This window comes from Marmota monax, unplaced genomic scaffold, assembly GCF_021218885.2.
Source record: "Marmota monax isolate L192 unplaced genomic scaffold, Marmota_monax_Labrador192_F-V1.1 WCK01_AAM20220418_F8-fsc00364, whole genome shotgun sequence".
NCBI lineage: Eukaryota > Metazoa > Chordata > Mammalia > Rodentia > Sciuridae > Marmota > Marmota monax.
Genome location: NW_026694525.1, coordinates 151,173 through 173,597, shown reverse-complemented (window position 1 = coordinate 173,597; position 22,425 = coordinate 151,173). Strand labels below are relative to the sequence as shown.

The following is a 22,425-nucleotide window of genomic DNA, read 5'->3' as shown; positions in this document are numbered from 1 at the left end:
GTTTGTGACTTTGCAGATCCACCAAGCATTGTCCATCCATTGAATAAGCACTTCTCTTTTTGTGTGTGTGTGTGTGTGTGTGTGTTACTGATGATTGAACCCAGGGTCTTGTACATGCCAGAAAAGCACTATACTAACTATATCACCAGCCTAGCACTATTTTACATATATATGAAGATAAAGTTCTCAGGTTTAAAATACAAAACCATATAGATCATTGCTGAATTCATAGTAGCATTCTATTGTTGTTTGGTTTGAGGTTTGGCTTTTTTACTTCATAAGGGATTCTAAAAGCCCTAAATCCATCCTGGGACCCCAACCCAGACTGAATGGAAGAATCCACTAGGGTGTGAACTGGGGTCCTAGTTGTGATTATCTGCTATCCCCAACCTGAAAAAGAAGGCCCAATGCCCAGGCACTGCATGTTGATATGGTGAAAAATGAGATAGCATCCAAAACTGTTTACTGGGAACTCTCCAAGTAAGAGACTGGGTCATATTTACCTATGGGTCTCTAGAAGCCAATATAAGGGCAAAGAAGGGCACATGCAAAAATATGCCTACTCTTCAAGGCTAGAAAATAATGATCTGAGGAAAAGGTGATTTGAGGCCTCTGAAGGGATACAGAGAAGCAAAGCCAACCAGCCTGTTAAGCTACTTAAGCATTGAAGGATAAGAAATCCATACCTTAAAAATACATATGCTAAATGCATTTCTGGTAATAATTTAACTTTCTTATTCACCTTGGTTTTTAATAAAAAAGTGCCTTTTGAAATGCCAACTAGGCTCTACTATAATAACAGAAAATAGTCAGGATGCTTTGGGGGGTGGGGTAGTGTCCATAGTTGGTTTGAAAGCTTCAAGGGAAAAGAGCAGGTATAAAGATGGCAGAAGGATTGGAAATGAAATACCCCAAAGAAAAGGTGACCTTAAGAGGACAGTGTCAGGGTCACTGGGCAGATACTTTTTTCCCTCTGACTATCATTTTTCCAGGGCAATTTTTCACTCAAACCTTAAAGGAGACTATCTTTTGTTTTAACAAGAGCCTGTTGCCTCATGTCTATTCTCTGTAAGATGCAAGGTTGATCTTCCCTCCTCTTCAGCTCTAGTTTGCCCCCCAAATGGCAACTTATAGAAACCATACAGGGCCTGTTCTTTAAAGCATCCCTCAGTAACTAAAGGTAGCAGAAATCGTCATGGTCCTGGACAAGTTCCAGTTGAAGAAAATGCCAGAGCAGCAACTCTCAATGAACAACTGACTTTGAACTTAAGTGCCGCTGTGAAGGGCAGAGCACTGGCCTGGAATATCAGAAGGCCTGGCTTCTAGATAGAGGCTTCCTGTCACTGTCCTGCTATGTGACTTGACCAGTGCCATATTCCCAAATAGGTAAATTGAATACATGCTTAGGCCATTAACAACAGGAGTAGAAAAGAGAGGGGGAGGAGGATAGAAAGGATCTATTAAAAAGCTATTTTAATTTCAACATACAAGTGAGCTTGGAGTCATTTCAAAAAATAATATTTTATTTGAAGGTTTCTAGTCCTCTCATTTGGAATTATACATGGGGAGGCTAAAATCTTTTCAGCACTCACAGCTACTAAAGGTCTTGATCCAGCTGGGTGACTTTGGACAGGTCCCTTCACCTTTCTGGCCCTGGGGTATCAGATGCCATGATGCTCATAATGGTTAATGACTAAAATTTTGGCATCACATAGTATAAACAGACTCCACCCAAGCCAGAGAGGTACAAATAGAGACAGATGATGCAAATGCACTACTCTTCTCCTGAAACATAATCAACTTCATCAAGGTTAAAGTTGAGCCCAAGAACCATAACTTGAATCTTCTCCTATTAGCATTCCAAAATCCTTGACACTTTTATCACGTTAACTGTTCACGTGTCTTAAAAAAAGGAGAGGATTAAATTTCTTGTTTCTAAAGTAGAAGAAATTCTAGTGGACATTTTGGTGTCCAAATTTCCAGGGACGATGTTTTCAACACATGGAAATGCCATGAAGCAGACCAGGAATTTCACAGTATTTAAAAAGAAAGTGGAAAGTGAAGAAAGAAGAAAAGAAAAAAAAAAATAAAGTAAACGGGTTTGTTTCTCCTCTCCCTTCTATCAACCCACTGTCCCAAGGGCCTCTGGGGCTGACAGGTATGACATAAACAAAGTGAGCCTTGGCTATGTCTGTCTCAAGTCTCTAAAGATCCCCTCTGCACAGTCTGACTCAAAAGAGCATCTCCCCTCCTCCTCATCAAGGATGGTCAGATTCAGGAAATATACACCTCTTTTAACAGCAAACTGGTTGCAGTCAGGAGGTGCAGTTTTCATCTTCATATAGATTTACAACAGTCTCCCCTTGCACTAAAACTATGATTTTAAACATAAATAAACCAGCTGTCTTTTCTGATTTGAAGCCAGAGTTGCCACAAAGTTGGAAAATCAAGAGGCAGGAATTTTACATAAAGATGAAGAGGGAATTTCCACCATGGACCCTGCTGGTGATATTCAAGCCAAAATAACTGCAAGAAGCAACCGAGCATCTTTCCTGCAGCAAGTTCATGAGTCAGTGTAAAATCATAGCTCTCCAGTGTTATTAAACATACCTGGAGTTATCTAGTGCTTCAGTGACTTCCTGGATCTCGAAGGAGATATTATACCCTTAGGCCTATGATCTGATTGCTTTTGTAATTATCATCTGAGCGCCTACAAACATTAAATAGATCTCAGAGGGAGGAGTTGGAAAGCTTGGATTGACTCAACATATGGTGGCAGGCATGGAATTATTTCCCACTGGCTTTGACCATACCATTCTTGAGACTAAGAGCACAGAGTGCTGGCCACAGATGCAATAAAATGGGTCATATCTAAAACCAGATGTGGGGAAAAACTCAGTTTATAGGCAAGGCCATGCCTAGGGTGTGGCCATGGCTACAGACCCACAACCAGAGGGGTCTGGTGCAGACCTGAATATGCCCTCTCCCTTTCCTCTCCCATCCCCCACCCCCATACAAGTTACAAGAGCTTCTAGGGCAGTCTCAAAAGGGTTCCGGTTACTGAAGAACAACTTTCAGTGTGTGTGTGTGGGGGGGGGGGTTGCCAGGCAACCAGGCCAGCCCAGTCCCACCCCTGTAACCTTGAAGATGGTGGGGGTGTGACCTCTGATAGTATAGAGAGCACTTGGATTCCTTTAGCATCCACTTTCTCCTCCTCTATCTCTCTCTTGCTTTCCCTGTTCTCCCCTGCTGCTTTCCAGGGCCCCAGCCCAGCCTGCAGGCTGTGGGCCAGTGTGATTTGCCACTATTCAGCCCATAAGTGGCAGCCAAGTTGTCCCTGCAGGGAGGCTACAAGCTGCTGGCCTGTCAGCTGTCATTCACTCTGGCCATGTTATTTCCAAACCTTCCTCTCTCCCTCCCTTCTTCCCAGGTTTCTCTTGCCCCCATGGTCAAAAGAAATAGCTAGAGAAAAACATGAGGGGAAATCCTGCCAAATGGGTAATATATAGGGTAAAATGCTGACTAGAAGTGCTGGTCCCCAGCAAAATAGTCAGTAAGGGAGTGGGAGTGCTAGAAGGAAAAGGTACTTGGAAGAAACAAGGGCAAGATTTGACAATTTCTGGGTTTTGTTGATTTGTTTATGGTTAAAATCTAATATACAGCCCACTGGACACCTTGTTGAAACTTATGCCCAAGCAACAAGCGGGTGCCAGATGGTAAACTGATTATGCTCCTCAAATCTCTTTGCATTTGGCACTTATGCTCAGACCATTACTGAGAAGGTCTAATTTAAGTGCTATGCAATCACAGCTCCAGAAGAGAAAAGTGTGCACGGGAACCTCAAGGGGAGTCTAGGGTAGGGCATCAGACCAGAAAATGGAAAACTCAGACCTTTCTGCCAACTTACAGAAGGTAGCTATGTTCCATTTATGCAGCTGTCCCTGGGGTGCCTCTGAGCCAACTGACATGTACATTCTCAAAGGAAAATGGCCCCACTAAAGATGAAAGATGGCTACTCTCCCAGCTCTTGCAAACTTCCAAGAAGCCAAACCAATGGCAATTTATCATAAGAATTATTCTCTTCCCTTAGGCAAAGATATCCATAGCATACAGTCATCTCTGTCTAACCCAGGAGATCACTGCAAATGGTTAGGTCTTCAGGTGACTTGGTGAATCCATGCCTTCACTCCTATGGAAAGGGCTAGTTGATTCAGCAGACAGAAAGGTACAGTTGGAAAAGTAGAGCCTCCTCCCTGTCCTTAACTTACCCTGCTGAATTTAGTAAGTGGATCTCTGCAGGGATTTTGGAAATTACTCCCCAAGCTGTCACAATTTTTTCCTAGACTAATCCTGGTAATCAGTGGGACCCCAGCAAAAACCCAACCCAACCAAAACAACAATAACAAAACCCCAATGACCTTCTTACCCTCTTTGTTAACTGAGAACTACCCAGACCTAGGGCCCCTTCTCCTGGTTCCCTGCCTTGCAAAGGCTTCTTGTTCCATGTCTACATTCCATCTGGCAGTCATCTGTGTCTTCCACCTTCCTTTTTTCACAGAACTCAATTCCTTTTTTCTCTACTAGTGACCTCTGCCATGCACCTCAGAGGTCAGAGACCTTTATGAAGAGGGGTGCCAGAGCCTCTTGATTCCAGTCCCGTCTTTAAGGAGCCGGGTCTGCAATGAAGAAAGGCTGACCCAGGCCATCTTTTTTTCAAGACATCAAAAGGCTTACACTCTTAGGTGCAAACTTCTGCCTCCACCTGAAACTTTCTAGTCAGACTGCTCTTTCTGTAGACACCATGTGGCCCTGGTACTTGGCAGGTCAAGCTGTGGTCAGCATTTCCAGCAAATTCAGTCCACTTGCTTTCAGCAATAGTCCCTCACATCTAAAGGGGTACTGCATTCCTACAGAAAGAATCCCCCATTCAAAGTACTGGGATCCAAAGTAGTAAAAGACACACTCAGCAAGAGTGCCCCTGGGACCTGGTGTTTCTCAGGCAAGACTGATTCCCAAAGTGAATGCACTTCAGGAAATTGATGACAGTTTCTTTACATGGTTCTCTCCAGCAAATCTGTGCAGCTGGACTTTAGTGGTAGGGGGTCAGCTTAGTCCAGGGCAGTCTCCCCTCCCCCTACCGGCCACTCCCTGGCTCAGTGGCCCAGAAAGTGCTGGGAGAAACAGGCAGGAGGGCTCTCAGACGTTTCCCCTGAGTGAAAGTCGCGTTCACGTTCCTGCGCGAAGTTGCACAGGCTTAAAGGCAATAGGCACAGCTGCCTGGCTTCTGCCGCGGTGAAGGTGGCAGGCGGCTTCGGCGCGCTTTCTGAAGTGTCCAAGCTCCTACAGCCAAGCAAAGACGCCGGCGCGGCCATTCCGTCCCGACGCCACGATGATAGGGACGCCTGGGTCCTGAGGGCGGCGCCGAAGCCATCCCGGACCCTGCGCCCCCCTCCTCCCCCAGCTCTCTGGCCTCAAACCCAGGGCCAGAATCCCCTGTGAGGACACATGGACACTCAGGACGGCGCGACCATGTCCAGGAGCTGGAAGTTCCAGCGATAGAGCAGCGGGGGAGGGTGGGGACTGAGGAAATGGTATCCCCTCATCCTAAAGGGAAGGAAAGGAGAAGAGAAGGACGGAGAGAAGCGGGGAGGGGTGGGCACAGAACTAAATGTCTGCTGGCGGCCCCAGAGGCGGGGTAGTCGCGGGGTCGCTAGTCGCCAGGGCGTAGTTTACCTAGCTCTTCTTCGTCTTCCTGCGGGCCAAGCAGGCGACAGGGAAGGCGGCGGCGGAGGCGCACGGTGCGCCTGCACAGGCTGTCGGTGCGGCGTCCCAGGGCCAGCAGGTGCCCCTCGATGTCTTCGAGCAGAGCCAGTGAGTGGCCACATAGGTCGGCTAGTTGCCGTAGCAGACTGAGCGTGGCCAGGTGGCTCACGTCGCGGAGCTCAGACAGCGGCTGCGGAGGGTTGCGCGGGCACAGACGCTGGGGCACAACCGTGCGCCTGTAGAACGGCATCCCGGTCGTGGATGCGGGGGACCAGTCTGGCGGCGCGACTGGCTCACCCCGAAAGGCGCCCCTGGCCCGAGGGCCCCTGAGAGGCGGCCCCAGCTCCGGGTGTAGCAGGCCCCTAGGCGCGGGCCGGCGAGCGAGCGGGCGCCAAAGACGCTGGGCGGGTGGGCGGGCTGACGGGTTCACCGCCGAGAGCGCCGGCTCCCCCCGGGCTGCACACCCGCTGGAGCCACCAGTCCCTCTGACTCTGTTTCGCCGGGCTCCTCCTCCTCCTCCCCGCCTTACTCCTCCTCCTCCTCCCTCACTCTACTACTTCGGGATCCCCCCACCCACCTTTTTTTTTTCTTTTGCGGTCAGAGATTCGCAGATTAACGCTTGATCCGGGAGAGGGGGGAAAGGGAAGTAGGAGTAGAAAGAGCGAGCTGGAGCGTGAAAGAAGGAAGGTCTGCGTGAGTGTGTGTGTGTGTGTGTGTGTGTGTGTGTGATGTTCAGTGTAGGATATGTGCCTGCGTCCTACTGTGGAGCTCATGCCCGGGTACTGATGGTTAAAGTTGTTTGCTGCTTTGTCTAATTTTTTTTTAACTCAAACTTTTTCTCTGTAAATACTACAATTTCAAGTGCACCGATGCCCACACCAGCAAGTAAGTAGTGGAGACAGCCCAAATAGTTGGCTTCATTCATCTACCTTTCCTTCCCCAAACATATGCTCCGTGCCATGCACCAGCTAGAATAGGCTGAGTATATGCGGCTAGCACCCAGGAGCTTGGAAGTAAGGGGGAAACCAAGTGTTTCACCCGACTGCTTTGGAGGGAAATGTCTCTGGATGTCCCTCAGTGCCCAGACTGCTGAAAAGACATCAAAATGGAAGGAAGAAGGAAAGAAGAGAGGAAGGGAAGGAGGAAGGGGGAGGGAGGGAGGGAGGAAGGCAGACCCATTTGTAGAGTAATAGATTCAATTCAAATGGAGGAACGCTATTCCATATTTCATGCAAAAACAGAACATAGAGCTGCTTCTCTCTGGTAGGCCCTGCCAACTGGGATGGCTTCCATCCCTGGCCATACTGGACTCCTGGGATGTCTCAGGAGTGGGTACATAAGCCTGGGTGAGCTTTCAGTGTTAACAACCCTGTAATTCATGTCCTGATTTCTCTCCATTTTAGAAGGTAGAAAAGAGAGAGACATTGTTGTCCTCAGAAAACTAGAGTAGTTAATTGTGCATGTCCTTGTGCACTTGGGGTTTCCACTCAGAATACTTCAACACACCATGTTAGAATCTGATTCTCTTTTAATCCACTTCTTTGACTTGGGTGTTCTTCCATTTCTTTTTTTTCCCCTTATTTTCTCCTCATCTTTCATCCTATAATTATTCAGATCCTCATAATCCCTATAATCTATTAGCAAAATAGTCAGAATAGAATACTTGTGTCTGACTAAAGATCCTGAGAGCAGCCTGTTTCCACTCATTCCTTCAAAGAATAAATTGTCCCTTAAGCAGTTCTAGAAGGCTCTACAACTAGGCACAGTGGCCTGTAACCCCAGGAACTTGGGAAGCTGAGGAAGGGGGATCACAAGTTCATGTCCAGCCTGGGAAACTTAGTAAAACCCCGTCTCAAAATAAAGAATAAAAAGGTCTGTAACTCAGTGGCAAAGCACTCCTGGGTTCAATCCCCAGTAATGCCAAAGCAAACAAACAAAAAGTCCTCTACAATTAGTATATTTCAAAATTGCTAAAAGAGTAGATTTTAAATGTTTACATTATAAAAATTTGTTTTTAAAAAGTGCTGGATGCTGTGGCATACAACCTGTAAACCCAGTTACTTGGGAGGCTGAGGCAGGAAGATGACAAATTTGAAGCTAGTCTGGGCAATTTAGGAAGACCTGTCTTGAAAGAAAATGTTTTTTAAAAGGGGATGTAGTCCAGTTGTAGAGGACCCCTGCGTTCAATCCTCAGTACTGAAAAAAGAGATAAGTATGTGAGGTGATGAATATGTTCACTAGCTTGATTTACTCATTCCATAATGTATACACATATCAAAACATTACTCTGTACTCCATAAATACATATAATTACTATTTGTCAATTAAAATAAAGAGTACTATAGCCCAGTTACCCTGGTTAGTAGTTATTCTTTGTTTAGTAAACTAGAACATGTATACTAGAAGAGTATTTTTAAAATTTTTTTAGTTATACATGGGCACAATATCTTTATTTTGTTTATTTATTTTTATGTGGTGCTGAGGATCGAACCCAGTGCCTCACATGTGCGAGGCAAGTGCTCTGTCACTGATCCACAACCCCAGCCTGAAGAGTTTTGTTTTGTTTTTTTAAAGATTTTTTTCATTGTACTTGGATACACTACCTTTATTTTATTTATTTATTTTTATGTGGTGCTGAAGATCAAACCCAGCACTTTGCACATGCTAGGCAAGCGCTCTACCACTGAGCCACAACCCCAGCCCAGAAAAGTCAAGTTTTAACTAAAACAAGAATCAATAAATGGGCAAAAGATAACTCCCTTTCTGAACTATAAAGTCTGATTGTAAAATGAGAACCTTACGTTCTCACTTTGGTGAATTGAGTTCTGAGCCAAGAGTGACTGGCAGGAAGTAGAGACTTGGCTGGACACTCCAGAGATACTTTTCCTTGACCTATGAGCTGTTCAAACTGATCTCTGCCCTGCAAAAGAAATGAGGTATGAGCAGATTGAAGGAGACTGTGTGGATAGAGCTTTGTTGCCTGCCTGTGTGTTGTAGGCGTGGTCTGGGCCTGGTGGCTGAATTGCTCTCACTACTCTGATTCCTAAACCTGATGCATCTTTCAAAGCTCCATAATAGGAAGCTCAACTTCAAGCAAATCAGCTTTGGCCCCATGCCCTTCCCCCCCAGCCTAGTCTGCTCACTCCAGCCTCTTCGATGAGACAGCTCTGGCTTTCATCAAGGAAACATCAAGGACTTGCAATGGAGCCACCTCAGAGCAGGGCCCCTCCTCCCTTCTCAGGACTACAAAAGGACTGCATATAGGATGGGAGAAGCCCAGGGAATAGAAATATTCACCTTCCTTCTCTGCTCTGGTCTCTAAGGTCTATAACCAAAAAGAAAATTAGAGACCTCCAGTGAGACACTACATTGGGTTTACAAGGTATTTAGAGTCAAAACTGGATAGAGACTCCTGTAGGTGAAGCAGCCCTATAGGGAGCCTAGCTGTGGTCTATGGAAGGACAGTTGGGGTCCTAGTGGTGCCATACTCCAGCCAAGCTCACCAGTCAGGAAAGCATCTAAGGTTAAGGGTCTTCATCACCCTCCAGTACAGCACATGATACAGTGTACTGGAGGGGAACACAATCATCCTTTTTTAACAGCAATAATATTTGTTTGTAATAATATTGTCTTCATCAGGCAGAAACCGTATCTCTCTTGTTCACTGCTATATACCAAGCTCAATGACTGACACACAGTAGGTACTCAGAAGGTAATAACTGAATGAATGAATAAATGAAGTTGGATTTAGGCAGAGCCAGATATGAGGAGTCATACTTCAAGATTTAAATTGACCAGAGGGGCAATAGAGAATCACTGTGGCTTCTGGAACAGAACACTGCCCGACAAGAGGAAGGAGATGCTTAAGAACTTTTCATCTGGAGTCAATATGGAGGCCAGGGCTGCTGTGCCCACTTGCACCAACATCCTCAGGGACAAGTAGCCAGTAAGTGTTCCATGAATTAAAAATTTGCTTTGATTTGTGTCTAAACCTTGGCACTACACATTCAGGAGGAGAAAAGGAAGAAAGGCACAAAGGGGAGAAAGGGAAGGCCTTTAATAATCACACTAGACCCCAAAATGCTGCATGCTTCCTACACACCCACCAACTCCCAGGCTCCCAACCTGTAGATGTTCCTCCTGTCACTATGCTTGGAGTTGCAATCTGAGCCTAAATTAGGCCCACCTGTGAAATTGGATATGGCTTTGGTCTAGAAGCATCTACAGAAAGAGTGACCAGAGAGGTAAAAGAGAAACAGGAGAGTTGACCATTCATGACCAACAAGGCCCTATTTTCCTTCCCACTTCCCATCTTGCCTACCTAGCTCACTGCTGTAAAGAACCTAGAATTTCTAAAAAATTAATTTGAAAGAATGAACATGTGACATAGGATATGACTTTTCCCTCCTTCAAGCTGTCAGTTTCCACAGCTGCAAAATGAAAAGGTATGAGCAAACCTCATATACCGTATCCCACTTCCCAGTACAGCCTTCAGTCCTATTTCAGGGTAAGGAGTAAGAAACCTGCCTTCATATTGCTGCTTCTCAAATAAGCCTAAATAGCAACTTGATGGCTAAGAAGAAATTCCAGTTTTCTCCTTGACATTCCTCCATAGTTAGTTAATTGTTTTATCTAAGTGTTTGTGTGTGTGTGTGTTCTGTGTGCATGTGTGTGTGCATGAGATGCTGGGGATCAAACCAGCATGATAGGAAAAGCACCCTACCACTGAACTACACCCAGCCTGTTTTATCTAAGTTTTAAGAATATACATTTTACTATACATCCCTTTAACATGAGAATTAGGAAAAATGCTTTTATTAGGGATGAAAAAAAGTGTAGTCAATAGGGGATAAAAAGGCTGCTCATCAATCCCAACTCTTAACATTCTGTTATTCCCTGGTTCTAGTGTCTGTACCAAACAACATTAACAGGCAAATACTAGATAGACATTTTTTTTTCTAAATGTCATTTACCCATTCTTGTATTAATGCTTGGCTCTGTAGTTATGAACACAAGTAGACTTTCTCTACTCAAACAGGCAGTCCAGTGGTTCAAAGGAAGCCACTGGCAGCTTTTCAATCAGAATAGAGCCTATAATTCAATCAACAATGTAGACAATATCAATGCTAATCAATGCTACACAATGAAAATAGTGGGAACACTGTAGGAAACAGTGCTACAAGATTTGAGAAGAAAAAGTACACTTTTCTCCAGAGACAACAGAGGCTTCCAGAGTAGGGAGGGTTGCAGCCCCAGAGCTGGGCCCCTAGGGGTGGACTGGAAACTTACACGGTCATCAATCACCTCCTAGGGCAATAGGCGTGTGAGCCAAAGACAGCTCAAGGTCCTAAAATAAATTCCTTTCAGCCCAGACTCAATGCTTCACACACACAGGACAAACCCTTCAAGAATTCCATGAGGAAATAAACCTTTATTTCAAAAATAAACTTTGATATTACTTGAACTTTGGCCCTGACTCTGAGCCCAGACTGAAACTGCGAGAAAAGATTTGCGGTATTTTGAAAGAAACTACAGGAGACCTCAGTAGAATGTGAACATTCTTTTTCCATCCCTCATCCTCATGTCGTATGTGGATCCTCCTTCACTACTAATCTTCCACCCTCCACCCAACCACAATTTTTCCTCTCTCTACCTTGTTAGGAGGACACTGTAATTAGGAACATTCAAATGTTGTTGAATCCAATAGGTTATTTTATCCTAACATGCTTACTTTGCTCAGGAAAATCATATTAGGCTAATCCCCAACTATCCTACTACTGACCTAACAACCACCATCTCTCCGTTGAAATTCTCATATCTCCTCTGAATCCTAAAGCAGTAAAATCCTTAAATCCTCCCCCCACCCCAGATATACTGTGGATGCCACATGATGACATGTCTTCTATGTGTTAGATATTAAGACTGGATTTAGATAATAACCATGTCCTTCTCTATAACCTTAAGTTGGAGGTTGTCTTAGTCCATTTAGGATGCTATAACAAAATACCATAAACCAGATAACTTATAAATAACAGAAATTTATCTTTCACAGTTCTGTATGCTGAGAAGTACAAAATTAAGTTGCCAGCAGATTCAGTGTCTGGTAAAGGACTGTTTTCTGGCAACTTCTTGCGTTCTTACATGATGAAAAAAGGCAAGGTAGCTATTTGAGATTCTTTTTTTCCCTCTTTCTTTTACTCTTTTTGTAGTACTTAATTGAACCCAGGGCCTTATACATGCTAGGCAAATGCTCTACTACTGAACTACATTCTAAATCTTTAAAAAAATGTTTTAATTTTGAGACAGGGTCTCACTAAGTTGCTCAGTCTGACCTTGAACTTGTGATTTTCCTGCCTCAGCCTCCCAAGTAGCTGGGATGCACACCTAGCTCCTGAGGCCTCTAATTCCATTGACCACATAACTTAATCACCTCCCTAAATGTCTCACCACCTAATACTATGGCATTGGGGATTAGTTTTCAACACATGAATTGGTAGGGTATACAAACATTCAGACTATAGGTGAGGTTGTTACACAGGTCAGGACTTCACAATTAACAACAGAGAAATATTGGATCTGAATATCTACTCTTTCTGCTTCATCAAGAATGCAAATATGGTTAGACATGTGATCATCTTCCCTCTATAGTAGTAGCTATGCAGCATAGAACAGTGATAACAGCTAAGCATAAGCTTTGGAGATCACTGATCCAATTGCCAGTTCTGTTACTGGCTGTGTGTTTTGGGCAGGTTACTTAAGTTATCAGTGCCTCAGTTTCCTCATCTGTAAATTGAACAAGGGTCAGTATTCAATTAGTATGCATGAGTGTTGCTATGATGATTGTTTACAGGTATTCATTCTGATTGGTCAAGGTCTATCCCAGATGTTAAATATTTTGACTATCACTTCTAAAATGAGGATTATAATGATACCTTATAGGACTGTTCTGAGGAGTACATGAAATTATGTACGTAAAGTGCTTAGCACTGTGCTTGGTGCATAGGAGGCATTAAGGAAAAGTTAGGTCCCATTATTAGCAGTATAGACAGAAGTTTCCCACTTACGAAAAGGAAATTACTTTTTTCCCCTCCCTTCTCTATCCTGGGTCCACAAAGCCTCAAATCTTTGCTTCAAAGTTTCTGTAATTAAAATTTAATCCCTGGTACTAGAATTTTTTAAAGTTTCTGTAATTAAAAATAATTTATTATAATCAGGAATAGTTTAAATCTTTTCTCTTACCAAATTACCTTTTAAATTTATCAAAGGCTTCCTGACCTTCAGGTATTTCAACTTATTTTTTCTCAAGGTGTGAAAACCAGTTTACTTTCCCACCTCTTTCACATGAGAGTAAAATCTTTTGTATCAAGCCTTTCTCAGACAATAAGGCAGTAAGGGAACTTACTAGGCTAAACTCAGTTACAAACTTGTGGCAATAACCAAGGCCAGGCCTCATCAACTTCTTTATGCCTGGGTCATTTGACTTTCCAATCATCCTAGCTGTATCTTAAATAAGAAAGATTCTACTAATAGTATTGGTGACTCTTTAGCTTATAAACATTCATTACCTCACACAATCTAAATAATCATTTGCTCAACTTCTTAGGAAGTTCAGTTTCTGGAGTTACCTAGAGAAAATCTCCAAACATCCCAGATAAATTTACACTAAAAGCGGCTGTCTCATCACTACACGCAAATGCAAGATCTTTCATTCCAGACAACAAAGTATTGACCACCACCAAAAAACAGCTAAGCATTTCTTATTCCAAAGGAAAATAAAACCCACTTTCAGCCACTACCAAAGCATGACAAATGAATATTTGTCTTGTCATGATTCGGATAAGGAAACCACATCACAGAGAGTTTAAAAAAACCTTCCCAAGAAAGAATAGCAACATTGGTCTTGGCCTTAGGTATGCTAGGATGCTTTGACTGCAAACAACAACACAACAAATAAAAAACTCAAAGTTACCTGAAAAGGACATTGATTATCTCATAAACAAGGAATCCAGTGTTATAGTTTGGATATGGAGTGTCCCCAAGACCCATGTGTTGAAGGCTTGCTCACCAAACTGTGGTGCTATTAGAAGGATAGACCTAGTTGGATGAAGTTAGGTCATTAGGGACATGCCCTTGAAGGGCATATTGGGATCCTCACCCCTTATTTGTTTTCTTTAGTTTCCTGACCTCCATGGGGTGAATAGCCTCCTCTGATACATATTCCTGCCATCTTTGCTGCCTAGCCCACAGGTCCAAATCAATGTGGGCAACTGTTCATAAGCAGAAACCATGAGCCACAATGAATATCTTCTGCTTTAGGTTGTTATTTTAGGTATTTTGTCACAGGAACAGAAAGCTAACATGTCCATATAAAGGGCAGGCACTTAATCTGGTTAGTTTAGACACTTGATAACATCATCCAAGAACCAAATTTTCTCCTCTTTCTCTACTGTTCCATCCAGCACATTAGCTTTATCCCTAGATGCCATTCAGGAGTTGAAGTGATATACTTTTTTAATTTAAATTCAGAGGAAGAAAATAAGAAAAGTGCTTCCTCAAACATGGAATTAAATATTTCCCTTCACTTTTATTGGGCAGATGCCCATCTCTAAACCATTATCTGTCACCAGGAGAATGCACTGACATATTCTAATTAGCACACACCTGGATTATAGATGTGGTATGGATACCAGTACAAAGATGAAGTTCTGTTAGGAGGAGGAAGGACATTGACTGAGTACAACAGTGATATTAAAGCAATTATATTACTGAGAAAAATGAGACTCCTCTGATGGCCAACTATGGCTTGAGGATTACACAACAGCTGGAAAATTTCTGATAACTGACTTCAAACATGAACTGATGACCCTCCCAGTCTTCCCCAGTTCTTGTCACATTTTCTTTCACAGACATCCCCATCGACATATTTTTTGCACATCTAAATACTGTTCCAGTATCTGCTTCTTAGAGGACTCAGGCTCAGACAGGCACAAAACAACAAACTCAATGACCTTTTCTCTATCCTTATTACACTGGATCTCTCAGTAGCATTTGACAATGATGACCACTCCCACCTTCCTGAAGCTCCATTGTTTCTTCACTTTCACAATGCTACTATATCCTGATTCTTCCCTGACTCTCCTTACCTCCTGATCCATTGTTCAGTTCTACCTTTCTTATTGGTAGACAGTTCTCCATGGTTCCCTCATGTTTCTGCATACCTTGCAAGCAGAGGCACTTACTGCCTTTGTTCCAATGATTTTAAGAATATTAATGCAGAGAACAGCCTTTGAGAATACAGTGTCACCCTCCAGAACTAGTGTACTTACAGTCCAGTATAATAAAGGTATCTCCCTCTGAAATAAAGAGTAGCTATGCTTACTGTCTATTTTAAAATACACAGATTCCCTAAACTCTGAGTTCTTCTCCTACAAAATGCTACACACTATGTGTGCACTTGGCACCTGACCTTCTTTTTATGGAAGATTCTATGGGAACTGGGACTCAAGGAACTAGTGTAAGCAAGCATTAATATTCTATCATTGTGATAAAGTCCTTAGTCTGTGATCCAGAAGTCTCATCTTCTGAGAGCATTTATGGAATCATGATAGCTTGAACATTAGGTAAAACACCAGACCTTCACAGTCCTTTATATCACATCCATACTATGTTTAATCAATTCATCATTACAAGGTGTCAAAAGCAAAATGATTTCTCCTCCAACCTCCATGTTACTATAGGAAGAGGTGAGGAGGAAACTCTAGAATCTTACAAATTCCTAGTAAGAAACCTACAGCTGCATTGGGGAAAGGGAAATAATCAGAACTTGGGGAGATTACTGGACACTAGCTCTGAAAATTGAAATTAATTTTAAAAAAATTAAGTTGCCAACGGACATTTATTGTGTTTGTTTATACACCATTCTGAGAATTTAACGCAGTGCCTCACACATTCTAGGCAAGTGCTCTACCACTGAGCTACAACCCCAGCCCCAATACTAATTTTTGGTGACTCACATCATCATTTGTTCTCAAGTCAGACTAGGGTGTGGTGGAGATGAGATGATTAATAGAACTTTAAGTCAGGACTGGATCAGTTAATTTTTCATTGCTATAAGAAAAATACTTGAGACTGGATATTTTTAAAGCAAAAGGTTTATTTAGCTTATAGCTCAGGAGACTGAAAATCCAAGATTGGTTGACCCCATTGCTTTAGCTTCTGGTGAGGACCTCCTTAACTATATCATATCATGGCAGATGGCATGATGGTAGGAGCAGATATGAGAGGGGGAGATCACAGGGAGAGATAGCATAGAGGTTAGCCTTATTCTTTTATAGCAACCCTTTTGTGAGAACTAACAAGGATCCCATGAAAACTACATCAATTCTTTCTCAGGGCAGTACCTCCAAACACCCAATTACCTGTACTAAGTTCTATCACTTAAAAAGATTCCACCACGAGGCTACCAGACTACCACAGGAGCCCAGGCCCAGCCCAGATCCGCCCACACTGGCCTGCATGGGGCCCAGGCTCACAGTAGGCCTGGGTCCATCCCGCTACCCAGCCTCGGGCACAGGACCGCCTCTTCCGACCAGCAGATTACTGCAGGAGCCCAGGCCTAGCCCAGATCTGCTCACACCAACTTGAGCAGGGCCCAGGTCCAGGGTAGGTCTGAGTTTGTACCCTCTCACACCTGAGAGCCCAAGCCTAACCCATTTCCATCTTCGGACACTGCAGTCATCACCATAGCCTTCCTCACGCAGTACCTTTTTGACAACAGATAGAGCCTAGAAGCAGCTGCATCACAGAGCAGGCATCCCAAAGAGGCCCACCCTTTCAGCCCCATCTCTGTAAGACATTGCTTCCATCTTGGGGCACCTCCACTATTATCTCGGGTTATCTTGGCTATTGCGGCCACCACTTTAGTTGCAGTAGCATACATTGATGGACACCAGCAGGGTCTGGAAGCCCAACATCAAGGTGAGGTACACACAATCTGCATGGGTACTACAAGAATATAGGGTAAAAAATGTAATATCTCAGTTCCACACTGCAAGAAAGGAAGACACATAGACAACATAAAGAAAAAAAAAAAACAAGGGAGGAAAGTGCCCCAAACAAACCAGGATACTACAATAACAGAACCCATGAACAGCGAAGTTGATTAAATGTCAGAGAAGGAGTGTTAGGTGCAGGACAGGCTGAACTATGTTGTCTGCAGGGCAGGCTGAAGGAATGTTAGCTGCAGGATAACCCACACACTCAAACCCCCCTCTGTCTGGTCCTTTATCACCTGTTTGCGTCAAGTCTGAACACTCAACCCCACTCAAGGCTGAATAGTCAACCCCCACTCATCTAGTACAATGGAAACCCATATCTAGCCCCTGCCCCGTCTGCTTGAAGGCAGAAGATGACACTAATGTATGATCCAATCATTGTACGCCAACAAGGCAGCTTGCAGACCCAGAGACCCCATTACATTTGGGCTATAAAAATTCCTTCCTGCTGGGCCCCTCTCTCTTGCTCTTGCTCTCTCTGTCTCCCTCTCTTGCTCTTGCTCTCTCTGTCTCCCTCTCTTGCTCTTGCTCTCTTTCTTCTCTTGATCTCTCTTTCTTCTCTTGATTTCGCTCTCTCTTCTCTTCTCTTCTCTTCTCTCTCTCTCTCTCTCTCTCTCTCTCTCTCTCTCTCTCTCTCCTCTTTTGCACTGCTGCAATACAGATCTCTTGGTCGCTCCGAGTGTTGTGGTCACTTTCCTTTCAAGGAGTTCAAAGGTTCATAAGTAAAATAAACTGTGAATTAAAGAATGACCTAAATGAGCAAATACAGGCAAAAATTGATCACTCCAACAAAGAGATAAGAGAGCAAATATAGGTAGCAAAAAAACTACTTCAGGAGAGAGATACAGACTCTGAAAAAAAAAAGTCAGAAATCCTTGAAATGAAGGATAAAATAAACCAAATTAAAAAAAAAAAACTCAATAGAAAGCATGACTAACAGCCTAGATCATTTGGAAGAAAGAATGTCAGATAATGAACACAAAGTATACAATCTAGAAAATAAAGCTGATCACACAGTGAAGATAGTAAGAAACCATGAATAGAACATCCAAGAATTATGGGACAGCATCAAAAGACCAAATCTAAGAGTTATTGGGATAGAGGAAGGCACAGAGTTTCAAACCAAAGGAATGCACAATCTCTTCAATGAGATAATATCAGAAAATTTCCCAATCATGAAGAATGAATTGGAAAACCAAATACAAGAGGCTTACAGGACACCAAATGTACGAAATTACAACAGATCTACACCAAGACACATTATAATGAAAATGCCTAGCATACAGAATAAGGAGAGAATCTTGAAAGCCACAAGAGAGAGGAATCAGATCACATATAGGGGGAGAACAATTTGTATTTCAGCAGATTTTTCAATCCAGACCCTCAAAGCCAGGAGATCATAGAACAACATATACCAAGCTCTGAAAGAAAATAGATGCCAACCAATAATCTTATATCCAGCAAAATCAAGCTTTAGATTTGATAATGAAATAAACACCTTCCATGATAAACAAAAGTTAAATGAATTTACAAGTAGAAAGCTTGCACTACCTCCCTCAGCAAAATATTCCATGAGGAGGAAATGAAAAACAATGATGAAAATCAGCAGAGGGAGGTATTACACTAAAGGAAAATCTAATCAGAGGAGAAACCAAGTCATGTTAAATGCAGAAAATAAACAAAAATGGCTGAGAATATAAATTATGTCTCAATAATAGCCCTGAATGTTAATGGCTTAAATTCACCAATCAAAAGGTATAGGCTGGTAGATTGGATTAAAAAAGACCCAACAATATGCTGCCTTCAAGAGACTCATCTCATAGGAGAAGACATCCACAGACTGAAGGTGAAAGGTTGGAAAAAATCTTACCACTCACATGGACTGCGGAAGCAAGCAGGGGTTTCCATTCTCATATCAATAAAGTAAACTTCAAGCTAAAGTTAACTTTAAATGGACAAAGAATGGCATTACATACTGCTCAAGGGAACCATACACCAATAAGACTTAACAATTATAAATATATATGCCCCCCCCACAATGGAGCATCTACGTTCATTAAAAAAACTCTTTGTTCAAGTTCAAGAGTCAAATAGACCACAATGCAATAATTTTGGGTGACTTTAACACATTTCTTTCACCACTGGATAGATATTCCAAACAAAAACTTGACAAAGAAACTATAGAACTTAATAATACAATCAATAACTTAGACTTAACTGACATATATAGAGCATTTCATTCTTCAATGAGTGAATACACTTTCTTCTCAGCAGCACATTGATCCTTCTCTAAAATAGACCATATATTATGCCACAAAGCAACTCTTAGCAAATATAAAAATGTAGATACTACCCTGCATTCTATCAGATCATAATGGAATAAAATTAGAAATCAATGATAAAATAAGCAATAAAAGCTACTTTAACACTTGGAGACTAAATAATATGCTATTGAATGAATAATGGGTTGCAGAAGACATCAAGGAGGAGATTAAAAAATTTTTAGAGGTGAATGAGAACACAGATACAACATATTGGGACACTATGAAGGCAGTTTTAAGAGGAAAGTCAATTTCATGGAGTTCATTCCTTAAAAGAAGAAAAGATCAACAAATAAATGAGTTAACATTACATTTACATCTTAAAGCCCTAGAAAAAGGAGAACAAATCAACACTAAAAACAGTAGAAGTCAGGATATAATTAAAATAAGAGCTGAAATTAATGAAATCAAAACAAAAGAAACAATTGAAAAAAATGACAGAACAATAAGTTGGTTCTTTGAAAAAATAAATAAAATTGTCAAACCCTTAGCCATGCAAACGAAGAGAAGGACAGAGAAAACTTAAATCACTAACATATGTGATGAAAAAGGAAATCCCCACAGACACTACTGAAATACAAAAGATAATTCGAAATTACTTGAAAACTTGTTCTCCAATAAAATAGAAAACATTGAAGGCATTGACAAATTTCTAGAGTCATATGATTTGCCCAAATTGAATCAGGAGTATATACACAATTTAAACAGATCATTTTCAAGCAACAAAATAGAAGACACCATCAGAAGTCTACCAACCAAGACAAGCTCAGGACCAGATGGATACACAGCTGAATTCTACAAGACCTTTAAGAAGAATTAATACCAATACTCTTCAATTTATTTCAGGAAATAGAAAAAGAGGCAGCACTTCCAAACTCATTCTATGAGGCCAATATCACCCTGATTCCAAAACCAGGCAAGAACACATCAAAAAAAGGAAACTTCAGACCAATATCTCTAATGAACATAGATGCAAAAATTCTCAATAAAATTCTGGCAAATTGAATACAAAAACATATCAAAAAGATAATGTACCATGATCAAGTGGGATTCATCCCAGGGATGCAAGTTTTGTTCAATATATGGAAATCAATAAATGTAATTCATCACATCAATAGACTTAAAGATAAGACTCATAGGATCATCTCAATAGATGGAGAAAAAGCTTTGGACAAATTCCAGCATCCTTTCATGTTCAAAACACTAGAAAAATTAGGGATAACAGGAGCATATCTCAACATCATAAAGGTTATCTATGCTAAGCCCCAGGTCAACATCATTCTAAATGGAGAAAAATTGAAGGCATTCCCTCTAAAAACTGGAACAAGATAGGGATGCCCTCTTTTACCACTTCTATTTAACATAGTTCTTGAAACACTGGCCAGGGCAATTAGACAGATGAAAGAAATTAAAGGGAAAGAAGAACTCAAATTGGCACTATTTGCTGATGATATGATTCTATACCTAGAATACTCAAAAAGTTCCTCCAGAAAACTTCTAGAACTAATAAATGAATTCAGCAATGTAGTAGGATATAAAATCAACACCCATAAATCAAATGCATTTCTATATATCAGTGACAAATCCTCAAAAAGGAAAATGAGGAAAACTACGCCATTTACAATATCCCCCCAAAATAAAATAAAATACTTGGGAATAAACTTTATGAAAGAGGTGAAAGATCTATATAATGAAAACTACAGAACCCTAAAGAAAGAAATCAAAGAAGACCTTAGAAGATACAAAGATCTTGGATAGGCAGAATTAATATTATCAAAATGACAATACTACAAAAAGTACTATACAGATTTAATGAAATGCCAATCAAAATCCCAATGGCATTCTTCATAGAAATAGAAAAAGCAATCATGAAATTCATCTGGAAAAATAAGAGACCCAGACTAGCTAAAGCAATCCTTAGCAGGAAGAGTGAAGCAGGTGGCATCACTATACCAGACCTTAAACTATACTACAGAGCCATAGTAACAAAAACAGCATGGTATTGGCACCAAAACAGACTGGTAGACCAATGGTACAGAATAGAGGACACAGAAATTAACCCACATAATTACAATTATCTTATATTAGACAAAGTTGCCAAAAACATACATTGGAGAAAGGATAGCCTCTTCAACAAATGGTGCTGGGAAAACTGGAAATCCATATGCAACAAAATGAAATTAAAACTCTATCTTTCACTATGCATAAAATTCAACTAAAAGTGGATCAAGGACCTAGGAATAAAACCAGAGACCCTGTGTCTAATAGAAGGAAAAGTAGGCCCTAATTGCCATCATGTCAGATTAGGCCCCAACTTCCTTAACAAGACTCCTATATTGCAAGAATTTAAATCGAGAATCAATAAATGGGATGAATTCAAACTAAAATGTTTCTTCTCAGCAAAAGAAACAACCTGTGAAGTGAACAGAGAGCCTACTTCTTGGGAGCAAATTTTTACCCCTCACACATCAGATAGAGCACTAATCTCTAGGGTATATAAAGAGCTCAAAAAGGTAAACACCAAAACAAAACAAACCCAAATAACCCAAATCAATAAATGGGCCAAGGACCTGAACAGAAACCTCTCAGAAGATGATATACAATCAATCAACAAATATATGAAAAAATGCTCATCATATCTAACAATTAGAGAAATGCAAATCAAAACCACTTAAGATTTCATCTCACTCCAGTCAGAATGGCAGCTATTATGAATACAATGTTGGTGAGGATGTGAGGAAAAAGGCACACTCATACATTGCTGGTAAGACTGCCAATATGGAAAGCAGTTTGGAGATTCCTTGGAAAACTGGGAATGGAACCACCATTTGATCCAGCTATCCCTCTCCTCGGTCTATACCCAAAGGACTTAAAAACAGCATACTATTGGGGCACAGCCACAGCAGCACAATTCACAATAGCTAAACTGTGGAACTAACCTAGATGATCTTCAGTAGATGAATGGATAAAAAAAAATGTGGCATATATACACAATGGAATATTACTCAGCAATAAAAGAGAATAACATCATGGCTTTTGCAGGTAAATGAATGAAGTTGGGGAAGATAATGATAAGTGAAGTTAGACAATCCAAAAAAACCAAATGCTGAATATTCTCTCTGATATAAAGAGGCTGATTCATAGTGGGTTAGGAAGGGGGAAACAAGGGAGAATAGACGAACTCTAGATAGAGCAGAAAAGTGGGAGGGGGAAGGGAGGGGGCATGGGGTTAGAAATGATGGTGGAATGAGATGGACATTATTATGCAAAGACACATGTATGAAGAC

General features: G+C 41.6%; 1 protein-coding gene across 3 annotated transcripts in view; it reads right to left on the bottom strand.

The window, feature by feature from the left end:
- The window catches only part of Nhsl2 (NHS like 2), a 290,609-nt gene extending 284,467 nt beyond the window's left edge, over positions 1-6,142 (bottom strand). For 2 of the 3 annotated variants that reach the window (XM_058571466.1, XM_058571467.1), the window contains exon 1: positions 5,734-6,142. In XM_058571466.1, the coding sequence (XP_058427449.1) occupies positions 5,734-6,013 (280 nt within the window). In that variant the 5' untranslated portion in view covers positions 6,014-6,142. The remainder of the gene's footprint in view (positions 1-5,733) is intronic. The other variant, XM_058571469.1, reaches the window with a different exon arrangement.
- Positions 6,143-22,425: the final 16,283 nt, after the last annotated feature.